At 35.6% G+C, this 12,918-nt stretch overlaps 1 protein-coding gene across 2 annotated transcripts; it reads right to left on the bottom strand.

The window, feature by feature from the left end:
- Positions 1-876: 876 nt before the first annotated feature.
- LOC114742862 (uncharacterized) lies at positions 877-7,156 on the bottom strand. 2 transcript variants are annotated; one of them, XM_028931081.1, is made up of 4 exons: positions 5,805-7,156; positions 2,879-3,450; positions 2,560-2,779; positions 877-2,355 (listed from the first exon to the last, which is right to left on the bottom strand). In XM_028931081.1, exons 1-4 carry the CDS (start codon positions 7,059-7,061, stop codon positions 1,039-1,041), a joined length of 3,366 nt encoding a protein of 1,121 aa, XP_028786914.1. In that variant the 5' UTR covers positions 7,062-7,156; the 3' UTR covers positions 877-1,038. The 2 variants fall into 2 exon arrangements, with proteins under 2 accessions (XP_028786914.1, XP_028786915.1); XM_028931082.1 differs by having other exon boundaries at positions 2,560-2,773.
- Positions 7,157-12,918: the final 5,762 nt, after the last annotated feature.

The following is a 12,918-nucleotide window of genomic DNA, read 5'->3' as shown; positions in this document are numbered from 1 at the left end:
CCTAAACCCCAAAACCCCTAAACCCTAAACCCAACCCAAACCCCCACCCCAAACCCTCAACCCTAAACCCTCAACCACCCTGAACCCTGAACCCCTACCCCTAAACCCTAAGCCTTAAACCCTAAACCCTAGGCCCCGAGCCTTAAGCCCTAAAACCCTGAACCCTAGACTTTGTGGTGAACCACAAACTAAAGAACAAAAATTGCCTTGGACATTGAGGAAACTAAGCAAGGCTTAAAGCAATTGAATTTGAAGCCTCATCATTCATTTTTCCTACACAATTTCTTTTATATATGCATGCGTGGTCGACAATAAACCCATTAAGGAGTGTTAAGATTAAAGCCTTTACTCTCATGAGTAGTGAGCATAACCCCATTGAATAAAAGGGGAAATGACATGATCTGTCGGGGCAAGTCAAGATAATTGAACAATTTTGAGAAAAAGATTTTAGGCAAATTCTCTAAAAATTCTGGCATAAAAGCCCTCGCTCGGTCACGTAAATACTGTTTTTCTTTTCTCCCCCCCCCCCCCCCCCCCGCCAAGATACAGTTACCATATGCAAACGGTAGAAACATGATGACACACGCAGTTGCTTTTAGGAATTGATTGCCCCAATCTATGTGTAGTTATTAGACCGCTCAAATTTTATTAAAATATAAAGTAATAAAATTGATTCATCTCATCAACAATTATTTGCAATGCACACGACACTGTTGTCAATAATATTTTACCCTCCTATTCCAATTTTCTGAGAAACAGACGTCCACTGTTGTCAGTATATTGGCTGATGACCATCGCCCAATGGACAAAAGTAAACTCAATCTCAGATGCACTGCACTAGGCTCATGAAGAACTAATGTGGGATCGCTAATCATGAATGGAACAGCCATCAATTCAGAAGGCACGGGAACTCATCCATATTTCAACATGGTTTAACAACTGAGTACTAATTAAGATAATGCAACCATTCCCAGGTACACAGGTGATCAAAAAGCAACGATTCCTTGATCTGACAACACTACAAATATATGTGAATGTTTAGATGTACTTTAGACCCGAAATATATTGCTGTCTAGAGATTAAATATTGGGCCAGGGAATATATAATTCCTAATAAACCCAATATCCTAATTTTGAGCACATCTCCCATTACAATAGAAGGCAGATTAAGAGGCAACGTAAGCAATGGGGTCGCATCCGAATGCTTAGCATAACTCCAAACGCACCTGTTGAAAAGTATATGACTAGGAAACGTAAGAACGAGGAGAGCCAAATTCTTCACCACAAAGGCCCAATCTGGCCCACCAATTTGAAGGCCCCATCCAGCATCACCATGCCAGACGTCTTCCGATATGCTGTAGAGAGCAGTCAAAACCAAATAAGCTGAGATCACAAGAGTCACGGGAAAATATCTTTGCTTGTCCCCAAAACCAGCAACAAAATCAGAATCCTGGTTGAGCAGCAGCAAAATAGGAGCCAAGAAAAATATAGCCCGATTCGAGCCTCCAGTGATGTTAATATTCAATATTAGGCATATAGCAAAGCACATTATAGTGGCAACGTTGCCAACAGCAGGCATCCACGCTCCATCAGCAGCCATCCTCTTGACAGTAAAGGAGGGAACAGTAGAGGCTCTTCGTTGCATGAATCTCGTTCTAGGTGGGAAGCTAGTAGATCCACCTCTGTCAACTACCTTTTCCCGCAAAATTGTAGCAAGTTCGTATTTTATCTCCAAGGCTATAAGCATAAAGATAGCTGCATACAAACCAAGAAGGGAGGTCCTGGCACCCTCAACAGCCAGCAAAGTCGAAAATTTATTCTCCTCTTCATCCATACCTACTACTTCTCTATCTTGAAGGACATTTTTAATTCTCATTTGACCCTCCAAAAGATAAGTAACAGGAAAGAGAGCCACAAGAAGTGCAAACACCCAAGGCAGAAGCTTAGTGCTTGAAGCAGAGGGAAAATGAGTGAAAATGACAAAAACAGAGGCACAAACCATAGTGACTACAATGAGGACATGCAGGACAGCTGCCTGCAGAAAGTACTCAGCAGAAATGTAGATACCAAGTGCAACCCCTATGGATATGGAGTAAAATGCTCTTAGTTCAACGATGTACTTAATGGGTATGATAGACATGACAGATGCTAGAGTGAGCAAAATTGAGATAATAAGAAGCCAAGAAGGCCATGTAGCCTTCTGAACCATGTAGCCATAAATTGAGATATCATCAGCAGACTGACGTGCAGCTTTGATTAGATCAGAGTGATAACTCAACAGCAGCGGTATTGGGGGCTGCATCAAGATGAAAAGTAGACCCGTAGCCACAACCAGCACTAGGCATCTTTTGGCAGACTGCAGGGATAAGTAAAATATCTTGATTACTTGGTACCATTCATGCATGAACAAAACAGACATAATGGTTCATTCCATCAACCAGAGATTCCTTCAAAATTGCAACAAAGCATGAAATTACCTAAAATTTAATGCATAAACAATTTCCCCCACCCCAGGACCTCCTATGCTGCCAAAAAATATGGAGAGGATAGTTTTACTTACCAAAACATGGGAGAAATGAAGGGCAACAATAGGAATACAAGCTAGCCCTGTCAATAGTATACAGAAGCCCAAAAGTAAACCATCTGAGGGAGATCTCCCGTTCCACCACTGGAGGGCTTCAAAAATTGTCTCACGACAAAACCACACAGATGATGCAACCACGGATGCATGCACATATCCTTGCCAAGGTTTCATCCTTGAAGCCATTCTAGATCTATCACTACCAAATCAAACAATATAAGAAAGCCGGGGATAAAGATATCAAACACATCAAGAATGATCCAAACTGATATTGGCAAGATGCTAGAATAATAATTACCTGTAAAGAAGTAGCGGAGGGGAAACTGCTAACAAGAGAATCGAGGAAACCCAAACAACAGACTTCGATGCAATAAATAACATTGCCAGTTTTGAAGAATAAAGGCAAGTTAAAATCCAAACAGTTTTTGCTCCAATGCGATGATCCACAGAAAGCTTTCTTACCAAAGCCAGACCCAAAAAAGTTGTCATGATAATCATATAGCTTGGATACATCACCTCATCCTCAAATCCATAGTAGTAAATGCTGGAGTAACTGAAAAATCGATTCTCAATGTGGCATATTAGCAACGCATGGCTTATCAAGCTTATATCAGTTAAAAAGTGATACTTAGAAGGTAGGAGAGCTAAACCAGGAACAGCCATGGCCAGAGCAACATTTGCTATTATGAGTTTACAGAATGATTTCAGGGACATGCCCGCCAACCAAATATTTAAATCCCAAAAGTTGTGCAGCACAAACCATGCAACCATCAAGCTCCCAAGTATAACAAAAGCAAAGTATGATGCCAGACTCTTCTTTGCAAAGAAACGAGCTAAATAAAAGCCAGCAACTGATGGGAGAGGAAGGAACTGCAAATTAAACACACATGCCAACTCAATTCATGCAAGTGTAGGAAAATCCATAAGGTTTCATTAAACTAAATCATTTAATCACCAATATAAGAAGTAGAAATAAGTTTATATGGTTTTATTATCGTCTACTAAAGAGCCCAGCAGGTCAAGAACAGAATATTTTTGTAGCTCAAAAGAGACGCGCAAAACATCTCCGTCATGAAGCAAAACAAAGTTTATCACACCAGACAAGAGACTTGCCACTTTATTATCATGACGATTTTAATAATTCCACAACAATGTGATCAGAACATTAATATGATCTACACTCATGCGATTCAAAATTGTGAATATGATTAGCAAAAGTCAAAACGTAGGGACCATACACCCATTCAGATTTATTGTGGAAACAAATTTAATGTTCCCCATCAAAAAGATTGCAAAAGGCAAAAGCATTTTTACTGGTATAATTGAATTGTTCCAGAGATAATGGGGAACTGACCTCCGTGAGGATTCAACAGTAATAGCAAAATGTGTGCAATGAATAAGAGGATTACAATCGTTTATATATATAGTGCATGAATCACAAGATATAACACAAAAGCAACCAGGGAGTGTCAATGTCATCGTGGAGTTTCATGATTTTAATTAAAGAATTTGCATTGCCCAAGAGAGTATACAGATGGAGACAACAGAAGGGGAAAATCATGGCTACTAAATCAAAAAACAGAACACCTTGAAGCACTGATTGGTAACATTACCTTTTCCTCGCACAAAAATTATGATAAACATTACCCATTAAATCCATTTACCCATGTTACCAATACTCAACTACAACTATCTTTTTCTGTTATATTTTAATCAGGGGAACAAGGAACGTTTCTCATCCACAAAAACATTTTTTTTATTTCATATTGTGGTCACGAAGTACCTACTAAGTTCAAAGAGATGTTTAATCAAACTGACATAAAACCAATGATACTATATAGTAGCAAATATTGTGCATTGAACGGACAAGAAGGGGGGAGATTGGGATAGAAGAGATCAAGACGATGAGTTGAATGTTTGGCCATACCAAAAAAAGAAAAAGACAAAATGTACAATAATCATACATAAGGACACTTTTATCAAACAGAATTTATTGATGAATAATATATCTGAAAAATCAATTATTAATAGCGTCAATGGTGTCAGGCAATCCACATAGCTTATTCACTTAGTGGAAAAACTTCTTGTTATACCCTTTCCATTTCATCATATTTTGCAATCTAAATAGGCCCTACGTCTAGATACTCTCGGCTAGTCATCTTCCGCTAGCAATAGCAGTCATTGACAATGGGTGCCACTAGGACGACGGTAGAGATAATTAAGGGTGAAATCTTGAGCTCTACCGGCTCTACAATTTTCAGTATTGCTTATGTTGCATTAGCATGCACAATGCACGACACAAAACAAACATTCAAAAATCATAATTGGAGTTAAAAACTCACCTATCCGAATTCCACACAATTCAAAAACACTGATAAAATAAACCATCTTCCACCTTGCCATCTGCTTAGCTTGTCAAAATTTTGGGTTTGGGAAGACCTCACTCAACAACAAATTTCCTTTTTTTTTTTTTAAAATTAATAATAGGAGCAGGTACTAGCAGCTTGAGATTACAACCGGGATAGACCCCTTAACTTCCCACTAATAAAGCAGCTTTCATCCCACTAGATTACAAGGGCACTGGCACAAGTTTCTTAAAGCAACAGACCAAGAATGAAGCATTATATCCCAGAAGGAGCTGGACGGTATCATTGTTTTGCATTTACAATCAGACAATTCATAACATTTGAACCAGATAAGTGAAACAATCTTGATTCAAGCTAACTTGCGCTATCATTTCAGTATTACACCCATCCACAAGAATCAAGGCACACCATATACCTAAAAGTCAAACAATCAAATCAATAACCCTTCATATGCTTAGTTATACAAGATTTGCATTTAGAAAGCCCTAGACTGGATTTCTGTAAGTGAAATCACGTGGGTTTGTTTTGGCCAAAAATATGACGACAGTTACAGACAATAAATTAGCTAATGAGTGAGAATGCACACCAATTTGCATTAGCATTTTCCCTACTTCCTTTTGTCGGTTGTTTCCTAAGAAACGATTATACTCACAAGAGAAGGCATGCAAAGAATCCATCGAAAATGATCCTGGGTACAACAATTCAAATTAAAAGAAACCTTGAAAAGTATCTCAGTACGGTGTTCGTGGTTTACCAAATTCAATGCATTGCAAGGCAAAGCCCCTCAAGGTGCAACAAAACTGTTATTGAAACTACATAAATACTCGAGAAGCACAAGAAACGGTTTGGAACGCGTACCACCACTGGAAATCCTATAACAAGTGCTCCAGTAGCGCTGACTATAACGGCCAAAGTAGTAAAAGCCACCGAGCTGAAGGCGTCAGAAATCATACCCATGGCATAAGCACCTGCGCCAGCCGCCCCTCCAAGCATACTTGTAGTCACGAGAAGATAATTCAGAGGCGGTGGTACCTGAATATACCGTCCAAAAGAATGGAAAATAACCCTGATCTCCAAAGAAACAACGATGAAAATCATGGCAACGGCACCATTAACAACCCGGATGCTCTGAAGCTGGTTCTCACTCTTAGTGATCCACCAAAGCGCGCCCCTCGTGGATGCGTAAAGTTGGAACAGAAACGGGATAAAGAATAGAAGGAGCACGTCACAAACAGCAGCAGCCGAAGAAAATACAATCGAGTAATGGGAAGCAATGTGAAATACAAGAGGAAAGAAAAGCAAATTCAGAGTATGGAAGCAGCTCTCGAGGGGACCGAGAATATAATTGTCATTAGGAACCTCCCCTCCATGATACCGAGCTTCGTGCTTGGCCTTGAAGGACGACACTCGAGGCATGGAGTAAAGCCAGTAAAAGAAGCAATTGAAGGACATGAGATAGTACGAAGCATTGTTCATGCCGACGGCGGAGATAGTAGCCCAAGTGAAAAGAGATGAAGCGGAAATGGGGACGCAGGCAAACAAGAGGCGCTCAAGAGCAAGGACGATAGATGGGTTCTCAATCTGAATCCACCTAAACTGAAGAGAGGCCCAAACGCCGATCAAGAAGTTGGTTTCGGCACAAAGGAAGGCGGTGAGGACTGCAAGAGCTACAGAATTAAATGTCAGAATGAGAGGAGAGCAGAAGAAAAAGGCTATCTGGGCCAAGAGAAGGGAGAACCATACACCAAAGAAGGCAGCGGGCTTAAAATGGAGGGAATCAAGGATGTAGGAAAACATAAGGCCCACAATTAGGGTAGCCACCACCGGGGTGCCGCCCAGGTCAAGGAGGAAGGCAGCACATGGCACAAGAGCAGCGGCGATCCTCCAGTTGTGGGCGAAAACAGAGGGCGAGATTCGAGAATTTTTAGCAGATCTCGAAGAACCATCGTCATTGTATGCTTGGAAGCCACTGCTAGGGCTAAGATTAGGGCTAGGATAAGGATTAGGATCGGAGAAGTAGGATGAACCAATTTTGGAGATGGAAATGGAAGGGGCGCTGGTCGAGGTGGATATGTAAGGACGGGATGAACGAGCTAGGAGCTCCGGCGACAGCATCTTCGCATTGCCCAGAGAGGGTCCTCACTTCAGTCGACTGCGAACCAGGAAGCGAAGCTGCAAGGGACAGGGACTCGAAAATAACATGCTCTCCCTCTCCTTACGAAGATTCCCTCTAGGATATAAAATACAGAAAAATAATTTCCAGTCTTGAACTTTTAACCCATTTTTAAGGTAGTCCCTGCATTTTTTTGGAAATAGGTCCACCTATAGCTTTTGCCATCAACAAAAGTTAGTAGAGGGTTGGTTTACGTTAACGATTAGAAAAATAGTTTATTATCAATTTAGTTTATGAAAAAATAAAATTAGATAAAAGTTGAATTAGATAAATTAAATTGTGTTTGAATTAGAATTTAAAAAAGTTAGTTTGAAAAGTGAAATTGGTAAAAAGTTATTTGAATTATAGTTGAGTAAAAATAAATTTGGTTGTAAAATAACCAAAATAGGTATGAGTTTTAATAAATAATAAAATATGATTAAAAAAATAATTTCACATAATATAATGAAATTAAAATAATTTAATATGAAGAAGACAAATTTAACGAGTAAATTAAATTTTAAAACTTTAGAGAAATCATAAAAAATATTTATAATAAACGGCTTATTTTGATTCTAAATATAATACCTTAATCCATTTTGTCTTTTAAATTTATAATTTTTTTCTTAAAATATCTGTATTAGCTATATATAACTTGAGAGAAAACAAGACATATTTATTACAAATAGGTAATTTAATTAATTTTTTAATATTTATAATTTATTTATTTATTTATTATATTACTTTTTTTATAACGCATCAATTTTATTCAAAAAGTAAATGAAAATTTTACATGAATAAATTGGGCAATCACATTCTATTAATTTTAGGGAAAATTTCACTGTAGGACCGCAGAAGACAATTAATTTCAAAGAGCCCCAAAACTTTCTGAAACTTCATTGCAGGACCAAGGGAGCAAACTGATATTAATTCCACAAAGAAAATGACGTTATTGCCCCTCATAATACTTATTGCAGGGTGACATGTAAATGGACTAATTTCAGTTGTAAATAAAAGTATGTATGTTGCAAATTGACTAGTCCCATTTGCAAATGAACTCTCTCACACTTATTCACTTACAGGCACCTTTTTCAGGTGAATAAGGTGATATGTAAATGGACTAATTCTAATTGTAAATAAATGTATGTATGTTGCAAATTGACTAATTCCACTTGCAAATGGACGCTCCCACACTTGTTCACTCACGGAGACCTTTTTCAGGTGAAGGAAGTGACATGTAAATGGATTAATTCCAGTTGTAAATAAATATATGTATGTTGCAAATTGTCTAGTCCCACTTGCAAATGGGCTGTCCCACACTTGTTCACCCAGACACATTCTTCAGGTGAAGAAGGTAATATGTAAATGGACTAATTTTAATTATAAATATATCTATACATGTTGTAAATTATCTAACTTCACTTGCAAATGGGTTCTCCCATACTTGTTCACATGAGGGGCAATAGGGTCATTTTCTTTGTGGAATTAATATCAGTTTGCCCCCTTGGTCCTGCAGTGAAATTTCAGAAAGTTTTAGGGTCTTTTTGAAATTAATTATCTTCTGCGGTCCTACAATGAAATTTCCCCTTAATTTTATCACAAATTATCAGTCATTTTCATTGTGATATTTCATTCTCACATGGTGCGTGTTTTTGCAACTGCGCATTTTTTTATTAAAAAAGAATGCTAATAAAAATGCATTCTGGCATCTTGGCTGAACACCCAAGCCCTTCGTGCACCTTATTTTGTTCCGCTCCGGTCTCTCCAACACCAGTGACCTTAAATTAAGGACGGCTGAATTCAGAGAAAAATAAAGCTTGACACATCATAATGGTAAATAAGTTCTAATCGTTGATTCAATAAGCCAGATCCAATAGCTTCTCTCACAATGTACGTTTGTTAGTTTAAATTAGATAAGCTCATTCTGGATTTAAGCCTAACCAAACACCGAACAATTTTCCAATTGGGCTTGTAGCAAAAATAAGCTACTTTTCAACCTATAAAAACCCTACCAAACAGGCTCATAAATGGATTTAGCGCCACCACTGAAAATAGCTTGTGACTAAGAGATATCTATAAAATATTTAAACCCAAAAAGCATCAAGCCTTGGATTCGGATGCATCTACTTCAAGCTGGAGGGTGTAAATTTGAAATGCATAAAATAAAATTTTATGTAAAATTTAAGTACAGTTGCCACATAAACAATTTATAAATGTTTATAAACACGTTTTATGTAAATAAAGATAAAATTTTTCTCACATATTTATTTTTTATTTCATAAATTATGATTTAAAATCTGTTTATAAGTTATTTCAAATGAACCCAACATTGATGATTAGGAAAATATTTAAAAAGCCCCATTTGGAATCATGTTTATAAACATTTATAAGCATGTTTTACATTAATCGAGATAAAATCCTACTCATATACTTACTCTCTTTTTAAACATGTTTTCACTTTCTTTTTTTCAGCTAGTCTTTTTTTTCTTTTCCTTATCGGAGCTTCCTAACTTTTCTTAACCTTGGTCCTTTTGTTTGATGGGTTTCGGCCTTATTTGCTATCATGTTTAAAATTACTTATAAGTACATTTCATATAAATCAAAACAAAACTCCTTTCACATACTCATTTTATATTTTATAAATCACAATTAAAAATTAAAAAGTTACTTATAAGCTATTATCATTTATTTTGTTTCTAATTGTCTCATATATTTGTTCATGCCATCCTTTTGTTTTGTTTAATATCCTTGGTCTCTAGATTGTCCTCATGTTCGCTCTATCGCTGCACGAGTTATGATGTTGTTTCAAGGATTACCTTGCTATCTGCTCGTCTTGACATTTTTCCCATGCTCCTCACTTCAGGTCTATGCTGCCAGTAGTACTTTTAGAGCATATTTGAAATTGGAATATCTTATAAATAGCTTTTTGTAATATCCTAAAGTTTATTTTAGGTTTAAAAAATTCAAAAAAAAATAAATAAATATAAATAAAGTAATAATATTTTAATTTAAATTAAAAAAAAAAGAGTTAAAGTCAACTTTCCACCAAATTTAGGTGGAAAGTTGAACGTGAATGTTAAAATTGAGGGGTGAAAGTTGAAAGATGAAAGTTGGAGTTGGGAGTTGGGAGTTGGAGGATAATTATGAGGGGACCTAATACATGTGTGGGAGTGTTATTTTAACACTCCCCACAACCCAATTCCCTGGTGCAAGAAGGAAAGAGAGGAAGCGAGATTAGAGTGTGCGTGAGAAAGAGGAGCATACCAGTGAAACAGATGGCAAGCTTTGAAGATATTTTAGGTACATAAAATTACTTCTTTTTATAAAAAATTTTTTATAAATATTTCCTGTATATTTTAAGCTTCCTATTTAAATTATTACTATAGTGATTGGAGAAAATTTTGAGACTTATATATGATATAAGTATTGAGTTTTGATAAAGATGACTATAGAAATTTAGAAGTAAATGGGTTGTTAATTTTAATTGGTTTAGATTTGTCTATTTGTTAGTTTTAGTATTTAAATTAATTTATTTAGTTGAAAATCTGTTATTTATGAGATATACCATATTTTTTACCGATTAAATTTAAGTTGAATAATTTATTTGGATTGTTTGACATATTATTGAGATTTCAATCGGTTTAGTTTTATTTATTGGGTGACTGAAGGTTTTAAAATAATTATTGTAGCTAAAAAGTTTATGGAAATATATATATATATATATGATAGTTATACCATTAAATTTTTTACTAGATTATTTATTTATAAATATTTGAAGTATTGTTGAATTTTTGATAGTTTGATTTTGAGATTTAAACTTAAAATGAGATTTTTTAGAATTTAGAACATAGTAATTTTATATTTGGAAATTGGGAAAAATTCTTTTTAAGGTAAATAATTTGGAGGTGTTAAATAAATAATTTGGCTTGTTAGAAAATTTTAAGTTATCTCTAAAATACTTAATAATTTTTTTAGGTTATGAGAGTTGCGGGAATTTAGAATAAAAATTTAATTAAATTAGAAATTTAAATGATATATAGAAGCTTAATTAATTAATTATTTAGTTTATATTAATATGTGGTTATATTAATTGTGTAGATTAATTTTTGGTTGATCAAAGGATTGACCTTGTGGTAATCCTTAGTATTGCTTTGGCGAAAGGTAACCACTTTCCACTTGTTATATATGTTAATATGTTGTTTGTGAGTATTTTGTTATTTTTAAATAATATTTGTTATTTGGAACTCGAGTAGATATATTATACTTTTGAGCTATAAAAATTTGTCGTGGGATTTTTTTAGAATTGTGATTGAGAAGTTTAGAAAAGATATATGATTTATATCTTGTGGATTATACTGGGAAAAGATTGAGACATTTTTGTTATATTGTAAATGGTTGATTGTTGTTTGGATTTTGAATTGAACTCTATCCTGTCACGTGGTAAGGCCGCCATTGGTGCACATTGATGGGCTTCTTATTTGTCCCTAAAATAAGGGATAGACCTTTGTGGCTTTTTATTCGTCCCCCAATGTGTGGGATAGACCTATAATAAGGGATGGACCTTTGTGACTACTTATTCATCCCCCAAAGTGTGGAATAGGCCTATATGTCTTATTAATCCCCCATAGTGAGGGATAGACTTATATGGCTTGTGTGATAGCCCCCAAAGTGAGGGTTTGGATAATTAAAATTATATATCTATGTTTTCGAGAATTAATAATTGTCCCACTTGACACCTCACGAGCACATGTTAGTGTGTATGATGAGTTGGAAAGTTGGTTACTAAGGCGTTTGTCTCACCCCGTGGTTTTTACTATCTTCAGGTGATAGTTCAGGTGATGACCCATCAAGGAAGGCTCCGAAGGCATAGTGTGCTGTTACAGCTTGTATAGCCTCCCTATTTTTGTTTTATGTGTTGACTTGTTATATATTGCCACATAGGGCCCATATGTTCTAATGCTGTAAACTAATACTTTTAATTACTATTATCTGATCTGGGGGTCATTGGAAGGCTAGAGATATTTAAGACTTTGCGTATTACGCTCATTTGATAGTGTTGACTTTTGACTAATGGGCTTCATGACTTATATTAAAATGTTTTATTAGTTCGTGTGTTTAAAAGTATAAGTTTGGTTTGGGCTAACGGTTGAATGATATTTCTGGACTTTGAAAGTCCAAGGCCCAAGTTAATGATTGATGTAGCTTGTAATATAAGTTTATTTCTTTTAACCATGATAGCAATTTTAAAATTTTAAGGTTTCTTCTTTTCTATCATGGTTAATCATTCAAATAAATTGTTGGATTTAAGCTAAAATGGTTTTGAAAGAACGGCTGTCACACTTTTCAATCATAATTTATGAACTACGAGACAAGTATGTGAGAGGTGTTTTATCTTCGCTTATGTAAAATATGCTTATAAGTAATTTTCACCGCTCTTCCAAATAGGCCCTTAGTATCCAAAGTCAGAAATAGGATTTCTGAAAGAATCCACACCCCCATAATTTTTGGTTTTTTTCACCCATAAATCAAGATAAAGTCAGATTAAAAAATAAATAAAAAAGTCGCTATAATTTTTTGCCCCTAAAATTTAGGCCTATTTTAGTTTTATTCCCTTCAATTTTTAACCCATGATTTTAGTACTTAGAATTTAATCCATCTTAAAATGTTAGTCCAGTGTAATAGTGTTAAAATCTACTAAAGTGTCATAAATAATATTAAGTGATATAAACTCACCAGATGTCACCTTGCTGAATCTTGTGTGGATAACAGAAGAGGAAAAAAAATGAACAAGTCATAAAAGCGCAGCTCTTTAGCCTCTTA

This window comes from Neltuma alba, unplaced genomic scaffold, assembly GCF_004799145.2.
Source record: "Neltuma alba isolate B1F8T4 unplaced genomic scaffold, ASM479914v2 tig00003893_pilon, whole genome shotgun sequence".
Classification (NCBI taxonomy): domain Eukaryota; kingdom Viridiplantae; phylum Streptophyta; class Magnoliopsida; order Fabales; family Fabaceae; genus Neltuma; species Neltuma alba.
This window is presented reverse-complemented; position numbering and strand designations above follow the sequence as displayed.